General features: G+C 33.0%; 1 protein-coding gene across 1 annotated transcript; it reads right to left on the reverse strand.

Annotated features, from left to right (window-relative positions):
* Positions 1-20,865: 20,865 nt before the first annotated feature.
* On the reverse strand, positions 20,866-25,149 carry LOC120358113 (uncharacterized protein K02A2.6-like). Its single transcript, XM_039450838.1, has one exon. It carries the CDS (start codon positions 25,147-25,149, stop codon positions 20,866-20,868), a length of 4,284 nt encoding a protein of 1,427 aa, XP_039306772.1.
* Positions 25,150-26,288: the final 1,139 nt, after the last annotated feature.

Here is a 26,288-nt window from a genome sequence, read left to right on the forward strand (position 1 = left end):
TTTCCAGTAACTGTAAGTTTGAACAGTTTCAACTACAAGTATTAATGCTCATATATGTTTCGCTCTGTAAACGAACAACGTGAAATATGTTGCTTAAATTTATTGCTTTTTGTTATTTTTCATAACAGTAGTTGTCACTGTGATAATACTGCGATAAAAAATATTATATACTTTTTGTCCCTTCCGTAGACCACACCGTGCGCGGAATTTATTTATGGTTTACATTCAATGACATTTTAACAAATAATTGAAAATTAATTTTTTCAAAAAAATATTTAAACTAGAAACATACAGCTATAAGCCCAAATGATCAAATATTTTGTAAGATTTTTTATTTTTTAATTATTTGGTTTTATATTTCGAAATTTATCATTTTTTAATGATTTTTCGAGATATTTTTGAAGTTTTTGTTTACGGTTTGCATAAAACATATTTATAAGTTGCGAAAAAATATTTTCTGTATTGTAGGAATATTTCTGCGTAAAATGCCATTGAAAATTGCGTAAATTTTATTTTTTATTTTAATAAATTTGTTTTTCATAATTTATATAAAATTGTTCCTATCTTGATTTGCTTTTCAAATTTTAAATATAATTTGTATGAATATGTATACGTATAATATCAAAAGCTTCGTAGAGCGCGCGTAGCTTATCACTCGATTGGTTACGTAGATTCCACTTGGATGATCCACGTGAAAAGAATATGGATTCCACGTACCTGTTCTCATCAGGACCGGTCGTTTAATTGTTTCATGTGGCACTAATGGGAAGACAAAGGGTATAATATGTCAAAAGCGATGAAACGTTAGTATGCTACATGTATTCATGTACCTTCCATTTCTTTTACCTCTATGTGAAACAATTTTGTGAAGTATTTTGATAAATCGTTTAAATGCCCGCTTAAATTTAATTATTCTTTTGCATTGCGCAATAAAAGTGCAATTTATTTAAAACAAAGTAAGAATGCTGCTTTCTATAGACTGTAATTAATTTTAGGAAGCAATTCTCTCAATTAAAAAATAATCAAATGTTTCTAAAATAAACGCTACTTATGAAAATTAGGATAAGCTATAGAATTATGTGTTGACTAAAAATAGACTTTACATTTACATGTTAAATAATATGATTAATTACAGAATGTAAGATAAACTATATAATTATCATAATTTATCATGTATATATTATTACACGATATTGTGTATTTTATCTTACATTCTGTATTTAATATCTTTTTCATGTAGTATTCATTTCATGTTGTTTTTGTTTTTTGTGGGCTTGTCCGTTCAATTTTAGCGACGATTCGCACAAACTTTGAGATCGGCGGTTAACTTTGTGAAAGTTGTATCAAGGATGTTTCACCCGGCGAGAAAATTGCAAGAATGACGACGTACCGCCACGAGGAAATTGTTGGAGAGTGCGTAGAATAGCAGAAACGCGTATTGCAAGTGATCCCAATTTATTTAATTACTTTTATATCGTCGCAACTATACGCAATTTAAAGGCCTCTGCATATTGCAGAATGAAATGAAGGAAAGTCGGACCAAAGGATGTCAAAACGAGCTTGGTGAAACGAACAATTTTGTTGTAAAGCTACCGGTTTCGAGCGTGCATATGCACATATGTGTTTGCGCGCCACGTACTTTATTCCGCCGACCCTTCCGGACACGTCGCGTATTAATTACTTTTCGTTCCGTAAAGCCGTCGACTTCACAGTTAAGTCTCGCGTTATAATTCTTCTTATTCTTGTGCGTTAACTTTTAGTCACGTCTCGTGTTGTCTTTGTCTAGCGATCGCTATTCTCGATTGCGTGTTCTCTGTCGAGTGCGTGTGTACCTTTCGCGCAAAATGAGTGTGCCCTGTGCGAGCGGCGTGTATTGTCCGCTTATTATTAGCCTTTCGAGTCGGAGTTCGCCCCGTTTCTATTAACTTAGAGATTTCGATGATATTGGTGTGAGAGTAGCATGTTCACTCGTGCCTGGTCCCCAACTTTCGTATTTAATTTCGTGTTTTTAAGAGAACTGATTTCGTATAAGGATTTTTATGGTAACCAGCGTCACGGGTACGCAACCAAGTTGCACCACGCTCATGCGATCGTACATACACCGTAATGTACACCGTAACGCACTTCCGCAGGAATTCGAAAGCATCGGCTGTGACGCGCATCTTCGCGCTTACTTACTCGTATCGAAAGATCTAGGCTCGCCTGAAATAGAGAAGCATGACCTGGTTTAAAAATTAACATATCACTGATCTCAATGTTCCTTCTCGGTTCGCTTCCCTCACATTGATGTTATACCTGTTCTTTCTCAACGAAGCGGTGATACCAAATTTTCTTAACATTACTAAATATTTCACCTGCCTGCATCTTATTCCTTGTGCAAATTGTCATAAGAGATTAATCAACAGTTTCGAACAGATGGCAAGTATGTGCGTTATGTATGAAGACCTATTGCGGGCTAACTCTGATGATCAAACGAAGGAACTTTGCAGAGTAATTAGATTCAATTCTACCCTTCTTTTTTCAATTTTAATTCGAGAAGCCGATCGAAACTTAATCACTAGAATAAATTTTCTGAGAATGGCTCATATAAAAAAACAAAGAAAATTAATAATAAAATAATGTTTTATCAGCATTGGTCATTCTAATTATTAAAAAATTGTAGTAATAACTGTCATTAAGTTAACGCGATTCACATCTTTCAATCACTCAAAGACGTATTCAATCCATGTTTTTTAAAACATTTTATATATTTAGGGTACTATAGTAATTAAGTTATAGGCATATTTTATTCTATGCATTTACACAATTGTGGAAATCTTTTGAATACTACTGAAGAAAGCTCAGTGTAGCCGAAACGCGTTTGAATGTATCCGCTAATTGTATTCCGTTTTTATAATTGATAGTAATTTTGAATGTATTGTTTTCACAATTAATAATAATTCTACAAAGTTTTTCAAATTGTATTATTGTGCGGAATAATAATTGCTCGTTAAAAAACCCAATTGTCTATTTTTATTTTCAAAGTATTGTCAAAGTTGATGTAACTACTGTACGATTTTATTATTAGATTAATTAACGTATGTGGAAGTGCTAAAATCGCAACAGATAAATTGTAAAAAGAGCTACAGAACGTAACGACGTAGGACCGCGCGCTGAGCGCTTTTACCGCACAAGCGAATGTTTCATGTGTCATATGATGGTACACATTACGAAATTAGCAAGTCTATTATCTTAAGAAACTTTAATAATTGTTTGTCTTAAATCCATACGTCTTAGTTTTATTGAAACAAATTTATTAAGTAAGTAACTACAGAAACATAACCTTTCAAAGAGAGAAACTATAGAAGAAGTATATTAATAATTTTCATTCACATATATTTATTTTTATACCGTGTTTTAATAATTTTTATACATTTTATAATTTAACAAATAATACAATTATTTACGCAAAATTATATACAATATACAATACTTTAATGGAGGTTACAGCTGTTGGTTTTAAAATATAACACATCTAATAATTATCAAACAATCGAAAACCTTTGCTAAATAATATTCATTATAATTGTCATTGAAATTATTTAATGCTCAGTCTTCAAAAATAATATACATAATTGACAAGATAATAATTTCTATTATACTTTCAGATTAATTATTTTTAAGCAACATAAAGCATATCAAAACAGATATTCTTAGGGATTTCTTCAAAACAGAGATTTTTTGAGAACAGAAATTTCTTCAGAATAAATTACATAACAACGAAGATTATATCAAGCAGAGATTATGAGTAAACAAGTAAGTGTGTAAAATAAAATACTTTGGTCCTGTTGCAGTTGCTGATTTTAAAATATAACATATCTAATAATTATTAAACAATCAAAACCTTCGCTAAAGAATATTCATTATATTTCCCATTGAAAGTATATAATGCTTAGTCTTTTAAAATAATACACATAATTGACAGGGTAATCATTCCTATTACTTTCAGATTAATTATTTTTAAGCAACTTGAAGCATATCAGAACAGAGATTTCGTCCGAACAGAGATTTCTTCAGAACAAATTACTTCAAAACAGAGATTACACCAGACAGATTGTTCGGTACGCGCGTCATCGTTGTCGCTCGGTTTCCATTGCGCGTCTTTGAGTTTGATTCGTTTTCATCGCATTTTTGCGATTGCCCTATTTTCATCGCTTACTCCGTTTTTCTCGCGAGTTTTCCCTTGGCAACAAGCCTCCGTTTGCGCATATTCCCATAAAGCGTCGTGCGTCTTAGACAGGTGAATATTCGCGTTTCCGATTGTCTTTTTTGATCCCGATTTCTGCGCTGTTCTCGCGCTCCGCGATCACAATTATTCATAATTCAGTCACCGATGCGTGCGGACGTATCTGTACATTTTTTCATTTAAGTTTTTCAAGCGTGTCGATATTCTTGTATCCCGTTTTCGCAAAAGCTGTACTGTGTTCAAAGTTTTTTAAATAAAGTTATTAAAGAAATTAGAGAATTAGCCAGCAATTCTCGACCGCGCGTTTTCTTGTGAGTTATTTGGTGCGAAACGCGCGGACAGGGCACAAGCCTCAGATTTTGAGAGTCATTCTCGAATCGAACATTTTTTCCAACTTGAAGCATATCAGAACAAATATTTCGTCCGAACAGAGATTTCTTCAGAACAAATTCCTTCAAAACAGAGATTACACCAGACAGATTACGAATAAACAAGTAAGAGTATAAAGTAGTAATGTTTCAAAATGCCAAAAGTAAAAAGACTTTATTATCAACGAACTAAAGCTATTTTGGATTCAGTGATTAATATTGTACAGAGTTATAATTCGGTTGCATTAAAAAGCATATTTTCAGTTTCAAATATTAATAATATTCCATTGTGTAAAAATTGTAATTCTGAAAAAGTATTAAATTATTTCTCATTAACGCAGAATATTGATAGCAATAATTACCATTTAAATGATGATAATCTTGAACAAGAAAGTAATTTTAATGATTTTGGAGAAAGCACTGATGAATCAATAAATCATAGTAATTCTGATATTAATGAAGCAATTAATAATATTGTTAATGTTCATGAATCTAATAACCTCGTTGAGTTCGTCTAATTTTATATCACGGTTTTAAGCATGGGCTATTAAAAATCGCATATCTCATATTGCATTAAACAAATTAATAACAGGTTTAAAACCTAAATATCCGGAATTGCCTTTAGATGCTCGTTTTATTAAAAACTCCCAGAAAAGTAAATGTATGTACAAGATGTAAGACCAGGGCAATTTCCATTTCAATTTAAGTAATTAGTCAAGCAACTTTTATCATGGCATTCTGTTTAACATTTGCAGTTTATTCGAGTTAATATTAATATTGACGGTCTCCCATTATTTAAAAGTTCAAGCAGTCAAGTATATCCTATTTCGTGCAATTTACAATTAGTTGAAAATAACAATAATGTTAATATTGTTGGAATTTATTACGGAAATGAAAAACCTGCAAATGCAAACATATTTTTAGCAGATTTTACAGAAGAAACAATAACTTTAACTACACATGGCATAATAATTATTGATCAAATCTATCTATTTAAAATTAACGCTTTTATATGTGACTTACCTGCTAAATCTTTTATTACTTTTACGAAGGGTTATTCTGATTATTATTCATGCACGAAATGTACAGCAAAAGGTGAATACATTCACGATCGAGTGAGCTATCTTTATTTAAATAGCTTTCCTTTAAGAACGAATAATGATTTTAAAATAAAATTACAATCAAAACATCATACAGGTACCTCCTAGAATCTATCCTGGAATCTATTCCTAACATAGATATGATAAAAGATTTTTCGTTAGATCCAATGCATTTGCTTTATCTGGGAGTTGTTCGGAAATTGATTGTAAAATTATGGTTAGAAAAACCTTGGAAAACCTTGATCTAAATTATCATTTAATGAAATGTCTAAATTATCAAAATTATTAGAAGTTCAGAATAAGTAAAAAAAGTTTTGTTTACTAGTGTTATTATAGCCTATATGTCGTAAAACAAATCGACGTAAATTCGACTATTGTGTAACAGACAGGCGATTTTCGTAAGTCTTAGATTTTTTAGAAATGGATTTAAATTGTTACTGTTAAAAGATAAGTTAGACAAATTAGAGAGTAAGTTATTAATCAAATAGTTAATTAGTTAATTAATTTTTTGCATATTTTAATATTTTCAGACATTTTTAATAAATGTGAAAAATTTTTTTATACTTGAGATTTTTAAGATTTCAGCTATTACTAGCGCTTAAAATTTTTAAAAATTTATATTTAAAAAAATTTTTTTAATTTACTTTTTTACATTTACTTCTTAATTCTAGGACCACATTTTAATGTCATATTTACTTTTGCTCTTTCCTCAAATATTTCAATTTTCACAGATTTTCCATGATTTTTCATGATTATCTAAAAAACTGGACGTGATGAAGCAAAATGGTTTACAAATTCATATTCAACAACCCAAAATCTATATGAAACATCTACTCTGGTTTGAGATAACTCTCAAAATTTTTTGTTGTTGTCCTGTATTATCATATTTTATGTCGTAAATCGTCGAAAATGATAAAATAAATAAATTTAACAATCTGAATTTAACGACTCGTTGTTCATTTACAAATAAATTTAAAAAAAAAGTATAGCAACAAAGTAGACGTAACGAAGTTAGAGTTTTACTTGCGAACTTCAGTAATGACTTTACTAATATGAAAAACGTGAAGAGATTTTTTTTTTTTTTGTTGACTATTCGGATACCTGCCTACGAAGAATTTGAGCGGGAAATTTATCCATTCGAATACTGCATTGTAGAACACGTTCCACGTTCTATTTTGAAGTTGAAATTCCGTCGTTTGTATACTTTACTTCATACCAAGATAGGAGACGGTAGAATATAATAGAAGAGGGACGCGGGAGTAGACGAAGAGGGGGAGGGGAGTAGATTGCCATCAAAAAAGGTTTTTAAAGAACCGAGGCGCACACCAAGAGAAAATAAATTCTTCGCCAGGTAAGCTTATCAGAGAAATCGGAGAAGATCGAGACGCCGGCAATGAAGTCAACCGACGATGAAGATGTCGATTAACTAAGCAAAAAAAATAAAACGGTAGATTAATCAGTTCATGAGAAGATCAAGAAAAAAGTTTGCAACATTTTTTAACTAAATGGCTCATGTTAATTTACTCGTCACAGTATAAAAACTTCAGAGTGAAAGAAAGTAATGTGAATTTAAGGAATTTGGCTGCTTTTTCAAGTTTGTTCTAAAGTTTATAATTTTTTTTTTGGATTATTTTTTTTCAATAATTTAAGGTAAATAATTAAAAAGATTTAAGATCCAACTTTGCTCGAAAGATTTATTCAGCGATTGCTATATTATTTGAATAGTTGATTGCTAGAAAATACTTGTTACATACGAATCAGCATTTCTCTTGCATATATTATATACACATAGTTGGGTAATAAATTTTTTCAACTAAATTAAGTTAGGGTTGATGATACATAAAATTAATTTAGTTACGTCAAAAGTTATATAAATAAAAAATTAACTCGGTTAAAGCTACATTATGATTAAATTAACTTAAGTTAAATTAAAAGTTAATTTTAAAAATTATTATTTATATAAAATTAGAATACCGTAATTTTTTAAAATTGCATTATTCTAAATAACAAAACAATTATATAAATTATCAAATAAATTTTTTGTTTTATTTATAATTTTAGTTTATAAGAAATAAAAAAAGAAGTATTGTTTTTTATATAGTCATGTATTCTTTTACAATTTTTACATTTTATGATTAAATTATTAAAAATATGATTTTACGTATATAATGTAAAATATAACCTTACACATGATATATTGATTAAATATAATCGTATTAAAAAAAATTTATCATTATTAAAGTAATTACTAAATTTTAATAAGAGCATTATTTCAAAATAATCGGTTAACTTAAAATTCCTCGTAAGTCATCAAGCAATATTCGTATCAATAATAAACCATCTGCACTAAACATTCGTTCTACATGTGCTGAGAATAGTACTGATGTATTATACTGTCATTTATACAGATAAAAAAATTGACGTAAAAGAAGTTAATAAGTTAATGTATAAAAATAATTAGTTAAAGTTAAAAATTAATGCATTTAAAATTAACTAAATTAAGTTGAAAGTTATTAATTTTTTAACTTTTTGTTTAACTTTTAACTTTTTAACTAATTACTACCCAAGCCTGACTATATATGTAATGATCTGGAGAAGAGTTTGAGATTTTCAGGAAACATTTTCCCTTCCTTCGTGAAACTATCTCCTTTAAAGTGAGGAAAGAAACTGGTATTTCTCAGTGGTATCGACTTCAACGATGTCAAACGTGCGATAAAAATATTCATTTTGAAGAAATTGCAGTGTACAAAAAATTACATTTTGCGAGAAAATACTAAAATCTTTAAAATCTAATCCTTTTTATTTTTGTCATAGTCTTCACAAGTCGTCAATTAAAAAAAAACCAAATAACAAAATTTATTACTTTCTCACTTTCCGCGGAAACTTGCACAAACCCTTTAATTATAAGTCTCTAAGAGACTTTTGTCTCATTACGTTTTGATCAATGTTTTCGTTATCTTTCTATTACTCATGTCAAGATAGCGCTGACGAGATGCTGTCGATAAATCGCGAAAGGACGGGTGATAAGTCGACGTCGAAAACGGAAACTCAGTGATTCTCGTCGAACGTATTTATGTATATCGGATTCCGGTATCTCGCAGCGCAGAAAAGAATTTATGGCAAGTATCTAATGGTATTTTTATTTTCCCGGGAATCTCTCGGCCGTTTTACTATGTGTATACACAGCAGTACAGCGTGCATGTGTAGATCCCTGAGGGAGAAAGCGATAAATGAAACGAGAGTGAAACTTGCACCATTGTTACCAGCTTACCTTTTTAAATACGTATAAGTTATTTGAAAATGGAGTTGGCCATCCCTCCACCTTGTCGTCCAGGTCTCTGTCAGCTGTGCACAGGAATGTTAGCTGATTATTGTGGAAAAAGGGCGCGACGAAAAGTAACTTCGTTCCAACGACAGATATATCGTTCCCATCATTGCTCTTTTATCTGGAAAAAAATTGTCTCGACGATTAAAGTCTGATTAATTAATCTTGTCACGTCCACTAAATTAATCTTGATTAATTACTATCGCCGTTCATGGGTAGTTTACATAATGCTGTAATTAACTATTTATTTGCGTTATCTTTCGTCGTCGTAGCTAACAACAAGCGACTTCTTACTTGTCTTATTCAGTTATATTTGCTCGTTTTGCTTAAAAATTTTATAAAATAATACTTAAAGATTTTATAACATAATACGCAATGGATTCTTTCTATGTTTCATTGATCCATACAAGCAGTATTTGTCGGTAAATAATCTAGATTATCTAGAATCTAGATCATCATTTATTTTTACTATATTTAAAATATTAGAATACACACACAACACACACACACACACGCGCGCGCGCGCGCGCGCGCGCACACATACATATTACTAATAAAAACATAATCTGCTTACATAACACTGTCAGACAAAATTCGATTTTTTCGTCTTTGGATTTTGGAGTGTCATTTGTTCGAGATTTTTGATCAATGAATTAAATTCCATGCTTAGAAAAAATCTATCACGTTTTTGAGAAAAATGTGATAATATGGCCAAAAATGATAATTTCAAATGTATTTAGAACGGCATTGAATTTAATTCAATTTTATCTACGCTATCTTAGAGTGCTATTTTTCATCTTTAAAATAAATTTTTTTATAAATTTTTTACAGAATGTTCAAAATTTAAAAAATGGTAATCTAAAGTCAAGATATGTATATGCAGACGAAGGTCTCTAATACTGATATACCATTTTACTTTTGGATCTTAAAACTGGTATAGTATACACTGTAATGGTAGAATTGACACGCATTTATGCTTTTGTACGAATTTTTACTACCAAGTTATGGGGATTTAAAGTTAGGCATATTATGCATATTATTAGAAGACAATTTTTGTAATACTGTTTCATATTTTGTAATTGATGTTTTTGCAAAACATAAATATCTGAGAAATTAGGTCCCGAAACTGACGTAGTAGGCATCAATCATAAAATAATAGAATTGATACATGGTTCCGTGAAGGAGTTAACTTTGCTAGAATGGTATCATGAAAACCGATTGAAGTATGTTGGTCTTAAGATTAAAAAAGTTTTGGTGGCATTTTTGATTATGATGAGTAATAGCAAAAATTATTTAGTTGCATAAGCAAATCGATGTGGACATAGATTAAAAAATCAAGCTTAAAATATACGAAAATGACAAAAACAAGTAAAAATGTGATATATTTTAAGTTATTGGTTAATGATGCTTGATGATAGACTCTGTTTCCAAGAAGAATATAGAAAAGTTATCGGACAGAGCCACAAAATAGTCTTTACAAGCAAAATTAATCACGAAAATTTGCCAAAAAAGATAAAAAAGCAGTTTTTTGTTATTTAAGGATGTTTTCACGGAAAAAAATTTTTTTTTAAATCAAGCAGGTAGTTTGCATGAAAATGCAACTATAATTAAAATACAGAGGTATCAAGTCTTATAAAAGACAAGATATTACAATTTGAAATATTTTTTTCGGCTTGTAAAATTAGAATTTTCCGTCAAAATGAAAAACAAAAATTAGTAGTTATGGATCTGAATAATATTTACCACCAGTTAAAATTTCAAATTGATTCATTAAAAACTTGCAGAGAAAAAAATTATTTACTAAAAAACATTTTTTTAAGGTTATGGATGATAGAAAGAAGTTCGATCGGGACTTGAAAATTTGGAAAACTTAGTTTTCTTTAATGACAAAAAGATGGGTCAAATTTCAGACAAAACCGCCAAGGGGGGATTTCGATTTGTTTATTCGGCTAATAGAGCCTTTATTAATTTTTCTAGCTTTCCTCCCCCCCCCCCTTCCTCCAACAGATAGCAGAACTCCACACTTGAAATTCTACTAAGTTGCCGGCTATGTTGTGTACTACTATACAAGGTCCGTGGATTGGCGTTGGAGGGGAAGGAAGGTCGTTGCATCCACTTCAACGATGTGGAACGAAAATGGCGGCGGCCATACTTTTACTGCACACTCGCTCACTCACACAACTAATAGCTGTAGTACCTTACTATCTACGTACATACACTAACACTGACTCGCTGTCTCGAAAATGGCGGCTATGCAACGACCTTCCTTCCCCTCCAACGCCAATCCACGGACCTTGCTACTATACACAGAGAAAAAAGTACATGATATATAGTAATTCAGTCATACATAGGGTTGAAAGAAATAACCGTAGATGTTTGTTGTTTTTTTAAACACGTGTTTTGTGTTAAAATTTCTATAATAAAGTCAATTTTAACACATACGTAGTTAAGAATAACTAAATACTATTTAACTCAAGAAACTGGTTCAAATTTAATCCATTAACATTATATATAAATAAAGCCAAAAATCTGGCTTTATTGAGATAGCTAATAGTTGTGTACAAAACGAGCACTTATTACTTTGCTATCAGACATTACATGGATGCTTCAACCAGAGAATTGATAAAATGTTGCATTGCTCCTAATGGATATGCTTCTTGTGAAAAATGTGCTTTTTAGGCAGAACAATTAGATCATATGCAGACGTATGTTAAACTAGATGCTCCTTTAAGAACGGATGAGAAAGTTTTAAATAAAATTGTTAAAGTAAATAATTTTTTAATGAAAAGAAGGAAAATTATCTCATTAATTTTAACATTTTCAAAAAACATTCCTTTTTTATCATAAAAAATGTTTTTTAAAATGTTAAAAAAATATTGCTTTGTTCATTGTGTCGTTGCGAAAGGAGGCGTGGCTTTGCAGTTCTCCACCATTTCTACTTCCATCACGATTCGCTCCTTTCACGTGATTCATGCTGCTATTTTTACACATCAGATACACTGTATTTATTTTATCTGCGTTATAATTAAACTTTCTAGTGTGATCTCAATTCTCTTCTGGTGATCCTTAGCCCTATCTACTGAGGCTCATTAATTTTCTAAAAATTTTATATTTATGTATTATACAGGGTGTCAGGTAACGATCGCCCGTGGTTTCGTGGATTGATAGATCAAGTAAAACTGAGCAGAAAAGTCCTGTACCATTTTTTAATATTTGCCATAGTTAACGAAAAAAAAATTAATAAAGTCTGCGAATAAGCGCGTATCACCGCGCGCAAGGACCGCCCGCCGATCGCCGAGACGTAAGCAGCCGCGGCTGTAGGCGCGGCGCTGTGCGGTGAGAAAGGAAAAGCAGCAGCTGTTTTCCCTCCTCACCGCACAGCGCCGCGCCTACAGCCGCGGCTGCCTACGTCTCGGCGACCGGCGGGCGATCCTTGCGCGCGGTGATACGCGCTTATTCGCAGACTTTATTAATTTTTATTTCGTTAACTATGGCAAATATTAAAAAGTGGTAAAGGACTTTTCTGCTCAGTTTTACTTGATTTATCAATCCACGAAACCACGGGCGATCGTTACCTGACACCCTGTATAGGGTAAAGTCGTCTATTATGGGATAGGGTCCTAATATAAAGTAGCGAGGTTTCTGCTACATTGATAAACGCATGTGATTGGTACTATCATAAACTTATTATTTTTAGGGTGAAATCTATTTAGTATAAAATTCATTATTACAACATGCGTGCAGTCGTTGAAAAAAAAATTTTTGAAATTGAATGTTGTCAAGATTTTTTGAGATGAGTCTTTAAATCTTATTTATTATAAAATAAACAAATATTTGATAATAAATTCTGCATGCAGTGATAGAGTAAAGTCGTAAATAGAAAAATACGGGATGTGATGATTTGCTTAATTACAAATATTAGATTTGCTGATCGTGAAACCGCATAGCATGAAACTTATAATATGAGATATTCAAAAATCACCATTTATTATTGCATATTCTGACTTCAAGAACTATTCAGAATCCTATAATAAAGTTTTTCATTGAGGACTGTCAAATTATGTGGCTTGAAAGTTATGGCTTTTAGCATTAGCACTGAGACTTTAACATATCTCGAAGAGAATATATTTTAAAGAAAAATGTTATACGTACAAAAGTTTTTGAGTATTAAAAGAGCTATTTGATTGGTCAACTGGATTTTAAATTTTAAGCCTAATTTGAATTGAGTAAGGTCCAAGTCGATAAAAACCATTTCCTATAAAAAAAAACCTTTGTGTCTCATATTAGGAACCCTTTTTTGAATTAGCAAAATCGGCAAATTTAATAAAAAAGTTTATATACAACAAAGTATAACTATTATCAATTGCTAACTTTTGGCGATACAACTTAAATATATTTACTATAATTTGGATATATAAATAGGAGTTAAGGCTCCTAACTCCTCAGCCGAGAACTCCACATTGACGGTAGCGACATTCCGTTGCGGAAAAAATTAGAACTAATACACGTGAAACATGACAGATTGACGATGAAATGTTATCATGCATGTCATTTTGTTATTATGTGTTTCATTGTGAAAATATGACTTGTCTCGTATTTACCAAATTTGTAAAAATGGACCGCGAGTAAAGTTTCTTTGAATTTTATACATAAAAGTACATTTTTTACTCCTTTCAATAGCTATCCGTGTGTTTTCTTGTCTGAATAGACGTCACTGTACATGATTTTTATGACTATTTACTGACTGCTAGGCGAAAAAAGGATAGTCGTGACCGATATTTAAAAGTGTTTTAAAGCCATCTGATTAGTCTGTTTTATCCAAATTGGTATTATTTAGAAATAGCACGTCGGACAAAATTACGTGTCATTTCACGCAATTTCTCGCTTCTGACGTCATGACTTCAATATGGCCGCGGCGAGTACTCAGGAGCCTTAATAGTATAAAATACATAAATTATAAGCCATTAAAAAAAGGTATCTCATAATAGGCAACATTACCCTATGTTTCAAACGTATATTATGTACAACTACGTATGACATTAATTATTTATAATTATTCATTGACTATTCTGACTAATTTTATTAACCCACATACTTTTTTTGTATGCGTCTAGCGTTGTAAACAAAATGTTTGTGGTTTTTGACCTGGAAATTCTAATTTTTAAATTTAGATGGCAATTCTAACTGGGTACAAAAATTATTATCGGAATGTAAATATCATTTAGTAATGATTTTATAACAGTTTTCTCTCACAAATCAGTCAGAGAATTCATGTGCAGATGCGAGCATGCCTGTTTTGCAAGGGCAGATCTACAAAGTAATTTCTTGCTATAGCACGCACTATAGAATGGTAATGGCTTACGTCTTGAGTAAACATTATATAATTTTTCTATGTCGTAAAAAACTGTAAATTTATTGCGAAAATTAACACCTCACCCAAGGATCAACATGGGTCATCGCGATTTTATATGGGATCTTAACCAACTCAATATGTGGTAATATTTTTCGCATTAATGTTTACAAATGTAATAAAGGTAAAACTTTGGAAAAACTATTCTTGACGACCTTGACCTTTATATATGTTATAGGCATGGATACTGAATAACTTTTTCTTATAAATTAATCGGCGGTCTCGTACAGTTTTCGAGATATACTTAGAGAAAAAAAAAACAGTTTTTCCTAATTATTTCAAAAAATATTTATTTTACAAAAATATGTGTCAAACAAAAAATGAAGCTCCTAATAAGCTCTATAAAAAAGGTTATATACTTATTTTACCTAACTTCAATACTGTAGTTGTTATAGAAGAAAAACTGTTTTAAAATAATTTTTCTTTTATTTTGAGTAGTTTTGCGTGAAATATAGATGATTGGGCAGGGGAGGGACTCCGGACGGAGCCTCTCCCCTGCACCCTTTCCTCATATTTTTTCTAACCTAACCTAACCTATTATTATTTTAGTTGTAATTTGGCCAAGAATATCTAATTGATCATGTTGCAATATTAGATTTAAAATTACAGCCCACCCTCTTCCGCACTCACCACGTCATTAGTAAACCGACTGAGACGGTCCCACGAGGTGAGTTAGGTTAAAAAAAATACGGGGGGCTGCAGGGGGAGAGGCGGAGTTCCTCCTCCACTCACGCGTTTTCTGTACGACATGTAAAAATTTGAATTTGTCAGGGTTTTTTTAAAATGATTTTTTGATTATAACTCCTAAAGTATTGGAGTTGGGTAAAATATGTATAGAACCTTATTTGTAAAGCTTATCACAAGCTTCCTTTTTTATTTGACATATTTTTTTGCAAAATGAATATTTTCTCGAATAATTAAGAAAAACTGTTTTTTCTTTCTCTAAGTATATCTCGAAAACTATATAAGACCGCCGATTAATTTATAAGGAAAAGTTGTTCAGTATTCATGCCTCTATAACATATATAAAGGTCAAGGTTGTCGAAGGTGGTGTAGTTTTTCTGAAGTTTTACCGTAATAAAAACATTTACTAAACATGTGTGTTTATTTTGCCCGCAATTTTGTGAACTTGCTTCAAGACTTACTTCAAGGTGAAGAAGAGGGTCTACAACGACAGGTATGATAGGGCTGGGAAGTAACTCGTTACTTGTACCAAAGTTACATTTAGAGTTAGTTTTTTTGGTAACTGTAACTTAACTTCGTTACTTTTTTTCATCTGTAACTATTAATTTAACATAGTTATATTTTTTGTATAACTAATAACTATATAACTTAATAGTTACTGTTGTACACTCGGGAGCAAAATTAAGGGATCACCTATTCTGACTCCGAAAAATAGGCGTAATTCAAGGGAGTGTAACTTTGTCAAAAATAACCGTAAAAAATTTTTTTTTTTAATATTTTAAAGCTTGAAATCTCTAGTTTTGAGATTGGTAAGTCATTGAACGATTACAGATTGTTTACAAAGTTACGCGAATTCAAATGGGGATGCATCAAATCTTAAAATTTTTTACAAAATTTGCAAAGCTGCACGATGCAAAATAAAAATTGCACGCAAATGCGGTCTACAGCATTCAAAAGCGTGAATCTTTACCTTTAATTTACGTTTTTGTTGAGCGTTGTACAATTTTTTTTCACTGAGTTAGGCAACACTGAAGCAAAAATGGCCTTTATTTCTTCAATGTTGAATAATTCAGTGAATAAAAATCGTACAACGCTCAACAAAAACGCAAATTAAAGGTAAAGATTCACGCTTTCAAATACTGTAAATTGCACGCATTTGCGTGCAATTTTTATTTTGCGTTGTACAGTTTTACAAAATTTTTTAAAAATTTTGATATTTGACACATAACCATTTGAATCCACGTAACTTCGTAAACAATCTGTAAATCGTTTAATGATTTTTCAATCTCAAAACTAGAGATTTCAAGCTTTAAAATGCGTTAAAAAAATTTTTTTACAATTATTTTTGACAAAATTACATTTTCTTGAATGACGCCCATTTTTTGGAATCAGAATAAGTGATCCCTTAATTTTGCTCCTGAGTGTAGTTAATTTATATATATTTCACTCATTTGTCAATATAGGCTGCACTCGGAAACATCACCCGAGTGCCATTGTGCATGTATCATTTTATTATATCTTTGTTTAACATTCAGTGAACAAGTATAAAGTGATATATGAGGTTACTCAAGTTATGTTTCCAAATGTAGTTTTAATGTGATTATTTAGTTCTAAAGGTAAGAATGAATCATAATATAGAACCATATTCATATTATATTGGCCTTTCCTTTTGCTGTTGTATTTATTTTACTTCATATATTGCCTATCATTGCGTGCTGCACCTTTTTCTATTTTTTTCAAATAAAATTGTATAATATATAAATACTAATCATTTTCTTCACTAATTTTTCTGATCATTAAAGAAAAATATTAGTTTACGTTTCGATCGATATTACTCTATCAAAATGCCTTTGGATTTAAGTTCTATATAAATTCGAATGTAGAATGCAGTTTTCACATACCTTTTATGTGTACATACATATAAGTAATTAATAAAGATGTATCACATACATCTTACACAATTAATGATATAATACGTGAGATGCTTTCCAGCAAATAATACAAATCAACACAGAAATAATTTTTATCTTTGTCCTCACTGAATTTCAAGCAAGCGTTTCTAAATTTGACACTATGTTCTAATATAAATAAAATAATTGAGTAATGTTAGAAATGTAAAAGTTTAGTATTTAAATTATCAATACTTTGAAGTATTACAAGAAAAAACAGAATAGTAACTGAACAGTAACTTCTCCTTACGTTTTGAATAACTTTAACTATAACGAATTATTTTTTAAAATTAGTAACTTGTAACTGTAACTAGTTATTTTTTACAAAGTAACTTTCCCAACCATGATATTCCATGTTATGTGTTATACTCATTTTTACATACAATACGTCTGTTTATATACGCGTTTATATACATGTTTTACTTAATGCTCGCAACCTTAGAACATATACTACTGGAAGGAACGTAGGCTTAAAAAGTTAACGCAGAGAAGATTGACAAGGATGGATATGTAATGCGCATGCTCAAGACAAATCAAACCAATGTTACTGCTGTTTTTTATCACCCCGCAGTCCTCACGCGTATCTATGCTTTCATTTGTCGGAGCATGGGCGTTATCGACTAGGCGCATTTTATATCTACTAGAACGGTGTTGTCAGCTACTTGCAACTTTCGGCCGGATTTCTTGACGCTAAGGATATTCGATTCTCTTATAAAAATCGATTCTTAAATTGATTCTGCATCGAATCATAAAAATCGATTCTGCAAAAAAATTGGAATCAAAGAAATGATCTTGCCAGAATCGATCTAAAAAATCATAAAAATTTATATATATAATTAAAACGTACATTAATATTTAATTAATTATTAACGTTTTATTAATTTTAAATTAACTATTATTAGTTCTAAGATTTTAATTTTGAAAACTTTAACCAATAAATAAAACAGGTAGTTATGTAATTAAGCATTAAGTTTTTGAAAAAATAAAAAATATTTGTTAAAAAATATAGGTTGCTTTCACATCATTTTTTATTTACATACGTTCCTTTTATGTGCTTTTATATGTTTTATTTATAATATAAAATTACACAATATTTTTATAATTACTAATCTTTAATAGACACTGAATTCAGAAATAACAGCACGGCCGCGTCCAAATTATCATACGTAACCTCAATTTTAGTTTCTATTGTAGACAACGCTTTAAGGGCAATAGGTAAAGAAAAAAAATAATTTTTAAAAATAAGAATCGATTTTTCGATTCTTAGGGTAAATAATCGATTTGCAAAAAAATCGAATACCAGAAATCCAATTAAAAAAATCGATTTTTAAACCAAAAAAATCGATCTTGTAAAGAATCGAATCGGAATCGAATATCCCTACTTGACGCACGCCTATTGCTCCCCTCCCGCCACTCGCGCCTTAGCAATGCGCCGCCGGACATTCGTAACTAAGGAGCGCATCACTTCGTCTCAGGACCGTGCGTAATACAAACATTTAAAAGATCATAGGTCATCAGATATAATCTAATTGTCTAATGTCTAATGTCTAATAATACTGCAAAAGTTACTAAAATTTTTTCTCAATTTTAATAATTGCATTTAAGTAATATTTTATTACTATGTAATAATAATTGTTATAACATTATTACGTATATTACTTATGTGTATTGTACAATTAAAAATTTGTATAATTTATTTATTATTCAAAGCTTTTAATGCGTTTTTTTAATTACATTGATTTATTTAAAAATATTATATGTATATAAAACTAATTATAATATATAATTATACTAAACTAAATAATAGGTTTCCGTATCACTCAAGAGATATTATTATTGAAACATTTTTAAAAAATAGTTTTTCTAGTAAGCTTATTTTATCATCAAAGAATAAGGAAATAATTTGCGTAGAAAAAATAAATATTTACAGAAATTAAAGCAAAGAGGAAAGAAAAGAATATTTGCAGAATTAATAAATTAATTAATTCAATTTTCTAAACTGTTCATGTGAATTTATGAGAGATAAAATATCTAATATTAAAAAAGAAGATGTTTGCATCAGCGAAGATAATGAAATATTATTTAAGCAAGAACGCTTATCTATTTTTGTATATTTAAATTTTGAAAAGGGACATTCGAAATATGTGGATCTAAACATTGAAAAATTCAAAGACAGAAATTAACTAATTTTGGTTAATTTTATGTATCTTAAATCTTTAAAAAGACTTTACTTTCGGTCGTGCTTTAAGAAACAAATTATTTTGCAAATTGCATAATACTTTCGAAAATTATACATATTTTTGTAAATTGTTTTTCAGTTGTCTTTAATCATTAGCAAATTTTTAAAACAAGTTAAATTTTTTCTTACTTAAAAATCATTAAAACGTATATTAAATTGAATTATTAAAGATTTAATTAAATGGAAATATTGAATTGTTTTTCCACATAAGTTTCTTGGTGAATGATATAATTCATAACTTTAAATCTCAAGAATTTTGAATCTTGGACCTGTACATCTCGCGGTCTTTAATGTTCGCTGCGCGATGTTTGTTTTGATGCTTTTTTGTTTCTAACAACCGATTGTTAAAAACTGCCACTCGTTAGTTTATTGTGAAATCAGAGAGATCATTCTCGTGCGTATCAGAGTGAGTGTCTCTTGTGCATTAACTTCCTTTTAATTATTTATTATATTAAACATTATGAAACGTGAAGGATGACTGGTGAACAAACGTATGAACAACAATATAATAAAATATGAGAAAATAGCTTCTTTGCGTGTATTAATAATAAAACGGTTTGTCTTTCGTGCAATTATATACCTTGTGTTGTAAAAAAATTTGTAAATTTGTAAATTTGTTGATAAACATTATAAAAGTAAACATTTCAAGGACTATTCAGAATATGTAGATCCAGATAAATTTAATATAATAGAAGCGTTAAAATTAGTATATAAAGAAAGTCGTAATGAAAATTTTAATTCAGATAATGATACTTTGTCGTCTAAAAAAGCAACTATTGCGTCATATGCCATTTCACATCTTATTGTTAAACATTCTAAGTCATTTACTGAAGGTAAATTTGTAAAAGAATGTCTTAGTGAAGCGGTTAAATCTTTCGGGAATTCATTAACTCTTTCAGAAGCTATTAATATTCCATTGAGTAAAAATACGGTAGCATCAAGAATTAATCATATCGCGTTTTCTATAGAAAAAAAATTAAAATATTTGTTGGAAACGTGCTCATATTTTTCTTTATGTTTCGATGATAGCACCGATAATTGACACGTGAGTCAATTGAGCATTTTTGCTTGAATCGTACAAAACAATTTTTCATGTGTTGAGGAGCTTTTAGATTTTGTGCCCTTGCATGATACAACAACCAATTTAGATATTTTTAAAGCCGTTGAACAAGTTCTGAAAAAATTTAACACCGATTTTTCCAAATGTTTGACTATCGTTATCGTTGGCACAAGAGCAATGACAGGTTTGAAATTAGGATTTTTTGGCTGTTGTATCTCTTACTTTGTGGGTGTGGGTGATTCACAATTAAGCAAGAGGGATATTTATAATGCAATGCCGAGTTTATTGTTACGGGATACAGACAGACTAAAAGAAAAGACTGAATACATAGATTGACTCTCTGGGAAGGCCCGGAAGGTTACCGGATAATATAGATGGGTCAGTGATCATGAAAAGAAAGGCGGCTTCTTATTGGTCGAGAGAGGTACACGGGTGTAGTGTGCGAAATGCATATGGCGGTAATTCCAAACATAACATTTCCTCCCCTCAACGGAAATTCTCCCGATTAGCGACTTGGAGAGAATCTGTTCGGAAGACGACGATCCCTTGTCGATCTCCGAGGAAGAACTGGAGGTGAGGCGTGCCCGTTTCTTATAACGCCTCTATCGGATGCTGTTGATGGGATCTGTTCTGAAACCGTTGTTGTACGAGTCGAAGTCCTTGGTTGTGGCACTGGAGACGACTGTATTTTTGCGTTCGTAGGTGCCACCGGTGTGTGTGCTTCCGAAGTATCCGGATAGAATCGTACTCGCCGGGGTTGACGGCTTTCCCAATTGTTACTCACATCGGGTGCTGGAGTAACATTGGATTGCTCTGCCGTCTTACCTTCTTCATGTCCTCGAATTTGATCTATATGGCGTTTGAATCTTCGACCGTTGTAATCAATCTCGTAATGAAGGTCTCCCAGACGAGTCGTGATAATTCCTCGGATCCATTTATCCATCCTAGGATTTCCCGAAAGGAAATATACGACTTGAGTTGGCTTCAGTGAGCGAAACGTTGGAACAAACTGTGAGTTCCACTTTTGAGTAACTTTTGTGAAGACGTCATCAGGTCGAACCAAATCCAAGCGTGTTCGTAATGTTCGACCGAGGAATAGCTGTGATGGTGATTGTTCCGTAGTTGAGTGTGGTGCGATGCGATAATGACGAAGGAATCTGTTTAGATCCTCTTGAAGTGTACTACGAGTAGTCCCCATGGCACGAAGGGCAGCTTTGACTGTCTGCACACTTCGTTCGGCTTGTCCATTGGTGGAGGGATGATAAGGCGCTGTTAACTTGTGGTATTTAACGCCACTGGTTTGTAAGAACGATTTGAATTCAGATGACGTAAACTGCGTTCCATTGTCTGAAACTACAGTGGTAGGAACACCGTGAGCTGTGAATAAGTTATCAAGAATGGCAATTGTTGCAGCCGTCGTCATCGAGTTGGTCGCCTTGACTTCAAGCCATTTGCTAAATGCGTCGGAGACAATCAAGAGCATCATTCCAGCGACGGGACCGGCGTAATCGATGTGGATACGTTCCCACGGTCCTTTGGGGTAGTCCCAGTGATGCTGACGAAACTTTGGGGGAGCATGTGCATGTTTAGCACATTCAACGCATGATTTCGCAGTACGTTCAATTTCCGGATCGATGCCAGGCCAATAAATAAATGATCGTGCCATTCCCTTCATTTTAACGATACCTAAATGTGCCGCATGTAGATCATCCAGCATTGCTTTCCGTAGCACGAGTGGTATCACGACACGATGTTCGAACACCAAACAATTAGAGGCCAGTTTATAGGCTGACTCCGGAGCTTTGTAACCTGCACGTTCGAGGTTTTGTCCTGTTTCTAGTAATTTGATAATTTTTCCGAGTGCAGGGTCCTTTCTTGTTTCTCGAGCGATTTGTTCCGCGTCGATTGGTAATTGCTTAATTTGCTTAATGATGAAGTGATCGAATTCATCTCCATCGAACTCTTCCTTCTCTCGTGGCGAAGAATCCTGTATGGCGTTAATCGTTGATGATAGTGATGCTCTGGAACAATAATCAGCGTTAGTATTCTCTTTCGTGGATTTGAAAATCACATCAAAGTCGAAATGAGCTAAATAGTCTGCATAATTAGCCATTCTGCTAATACATAGCACCGGTAGCGATTTTTCTGGATGAAGGATTTGAGTTAGTGGCTTGTGATCAGTGATCAAGGTCCAATGACGAGCGTAGAGATAATGGAAGAACTTCTGTACAGCCCAGACGATGGCAAGCGCTTCTTTGTCGATCTGTGGGTATTTCTGTTCTGTAGTAGTCATCGTACGACTGGCATAAGCTATTGGTCGCTCCCGACCATTGCTGAGACGATGTGAGAGTACCGCGCCCAAGCCTGTTTTGCTGGCATCGGTTGCCAAAAGTAGAGGTAGCGACGGGTCGTATGGCATAAGGACTTGAGGTGATATCAATGCTGTTTTGATTTCCTTAAATGCCTTTTCTGCAGCAGGCGTCCATTTGAAAGTCTCCTGACGAAGTATATCTCGCAGCGGACGGTCTCTCGTCGAAAGATCCGGGATGTATGCATTGTAGTATGTGGCTTTCCCCAGAAATAATTGGAGTTCTTCATGCGTTGACGGTTTCGGCGCATCTCGGATTGCCTCAATGTGTTTATCCGATTTGTGGATGCCCTGAGCGTCGATCTTATGTCCTAGAAATTCCACAGAGGGTGATGCGAAGACGCATTTCGTGCGATTGAGTCGTAAACCATGAGAGCGCATTCTTTCCAGCGTTTTTTCCAAGGTTATCATTAGATCGGCAAAGTTATCGGCGAAAAGTAGTACATCATCGAAAAAATTGCGTACTTTAGGAAGATCTTGGAGGACAGACTCCATCCGTCGTTGCCAGATAGCTGGAATATTTGCGGCGCCGTACACTGCGCGTGTCGGTCGAATCAAGCCATGTGTAGGTGTGTTAAGCGTAAGCGCGTGACTGAATTCCTCATCCACAGGAAGATGTGAATACGCATCTGTAATATCGAGATGACAAAAGGTTGTTGCGCCTCTCATTTGATTGAATATTGACTCAGCCCTCGGGATCGGATGTTCATCTATAATGATACGCGGATTAAGTGTTGGCTTGTAATTACCCGTGATGCGGATTTTGCCATTTTTCTTCGTTACAACGTGCGTAGTCGACGCCCATTCTGAATAATCGACTTTTTTGTAGAGTCCTGACTTGATTTTCGCATCGATTTCCCTCGCGTAAGCATCACGGAGTGCGTAAGGTATTTCACGTGCTTTGGCGAAGACTGGTGTCGCTTCTGGTTTCAAATGTATCTTGACAGGCGGGCCCGATAGCTTCCCTGCTACGTCGTCGAATACATCTTGAAATCGATTCAGGAGTTGATCTAGCTGACCTTTTTGCTCTGCGGTAAGACAGGGCGGTACCGTTGACACCGCGTGAATCCCGTCTGGCGATGAGAATAGTTTTGCGAAATCTATTTCGTGGGTGAAGTGTGAGATCCATTCTCGACCCATGAGCGTATCGAAATTACCATCCACCACGTATAAATTAAGCCTCTTGGTAGTTCGGCCAATTGTGACATTGACTGGCAGTCGTCCAATACAATTGATTTTGTGAGACGTATAACTGGCGAACTGTCTATCGGTTTTCTGCAACAAACATGTAGGCTTAATGGTATGTAACATTTTTTTACTTACGATACCGCAGGGTGCTCCAGTATCCAGCTCCATCTCTAGATTATGGCCATCGATCGAGACATTGATCATTCGTTTCCGTGCTAGGTTGGAAGTGTTGATGTCATTGACCTTGTTGAAGTATTGAATAGAATCGACGTGATCTGCTGGTACGAGTGCGTCAGAAACTTGATCGGATTTTTCTTTCTTCTTGGATCGACACACTGTAGCGATGTGTCCCTTAATACCGCAATTATGACATTCGGCATCTCGGAATTGACATTGACTCCGTGGATGGTCTCTACCACATCCTTGGCATCGCTGGTCCTGCTTCTTTTTTGAGAAATCTTTCTGCTTGTGTTGGTATTGCTGCTGTCGATTGCGTGATGATGATCTCTGGCGTCCTTGTTTGTTGCCGTACTTTTTTTTCGGTTGTGTATAACCTAGTTTATGCGTAGCTTCGGGAGCTGGTGTCATCGTAGTTTTAACCTCATTAGCGGTAAGTCGAGTTGCTTCAAGAGTGTGTGCGATATCAAATGCCGCGTCAAAAGTTGCCGGTTTCTTTGCTATAATTTCGTCGCACGTGTCACTAGATTCGAGCCCATGCAATAATTGTTCTATTAGCATTCTGTCGAGAAATTCTCCGTACTCGCAGTGAACTGCACCTTGCCGTAAACGAAGAGCAAAACTTGCTACCGTTTCGTCTTTTTGTTGGCAGATTTTCCGAAATCGGATGCTTTCCGCAAATTTATTTTTAGCGCGATCTATATGGTTCTTAAGGGTATCCCGTATTTGCTCAAATGTGAGATCTTCAGGTGATCGTGGGCTTACCAAGAATTTGAGTGCCTGGTTGAGCTCTGTTCCCATGTGAACGCGAGCGAAGTTGGCCCAATGTTCTTCGGCGATTTTACTTAATTTGAGTGCCCACTCGAACCGTTTAAAATAATCTTCGACGGTGGCCCCATCAGAGGATCGATATTCACTTATTTTAAACGATGGTGGCTTTGAGTGCGTGGAGGTTGTGGTCCCCGTTGTCGATTCCGCGGCCATTCGTGTTGCTTCTCGAATCGCTTCCGTGAAGGCGGTCGACAATGCCATCAACGCTTCGGGTGTTAACGACATTTTGCACGCTTGCTGTTTTGCTGATTGATCTCATTCCACTGCTGACACCACTGTTGTATCTCTTACTTTGTGGGTGTGGGTGATTCACAATTAAGCAAGAGGGATATTTATAATGCAATGCCGAGTTTATTGTTACGGGATACAGACAGACTAAAAGAAAAGACTGAATACATAGATTGACTCTCTGGGAAGGCCCGGAAGGTTACCGGATAATATAGATGGGTCAGTGATCATGAAAAGAAAGGCGGCTTCTTATTGGTCGAGAGAGGTACACGGGTGTAGTGTGCGAAATGCATATGGCGGTAATTCCAAACATAACATTGGCCAAATAAAACAGCAAAATTTAAATTTCCCCCTTATTCACTGTATTATTCACCAAGAAGCATTATGTGGAAAAGTAATTAAACTGTGCTCCACAATGCAAATTAATACAAAAATTATAAATATAATTAAAGGCGGTAATAATCATAGAAAATTTAAATCTTTTCTTGAAGAACATAATGCAATTTATAAGGATATACCTTTATATTGCGAAGTTCGATGGCTAAGTGCCGGGCAATATTTACAAAAATTCTTTACGAAAAGAAATTCTTACGAAAAGAAATGTATCTCTTTTTGCAAAAAATATCTGTAGCAAACGATTTTAAATCATTTTTCGAAGATGTTAACTTTCTTACTGAACTTGCTTTTATTACCGATTTAACTTTTTATTTTAATATTTTAAATTTGAACCTGCAAAAGACCAACTAAACAATTTCTCAATTAATTAGTCATATTAATTCTTTTCGCGAGAAAGAAAATTAATATTATTAAAAAATTATTTGGAAAACGATATTCTAGAGTTTTATCCATCAAGCAAAATTCTTCTAACAGAACATAGCAGCGAATATAATTTTAAAAAACATCTTTATTTAATAGAATCTTTAGTAACTCAGATTGATACGCGTTTTAGTGATTTTGAATCACTTAGAAAAGATATAATTCTTTTTGAGAATCCTTTAACAGTTAAAATTGAGGAACAAAATTTAGAATTTCAAGAAGAGCTATGCAATTTGCAAACTGATTTGTCTCTTAAAGCGCGACCAGAAAAAGGAATAAAATTTTTTAAGATTTTAAATAGATCAAATTATCCTAAACTT

The sequence above is a fragment of the Solenopsis invicta genome, chromosome 6 (assembly GCF_016802725.1).
Source record: "Solenopsis invicta isolate M01_SB chromosome 6, UNIL_Sinv_3.0, whole genome shotgun sequence".
Classification (NCBI taxonomy): domain Eukaryota; kingdom Metazoa; phylum Arthropoda; class Insecta; order Hymenoptera; family Formicidae; genus Solenopsis; species Solenopsis invicta.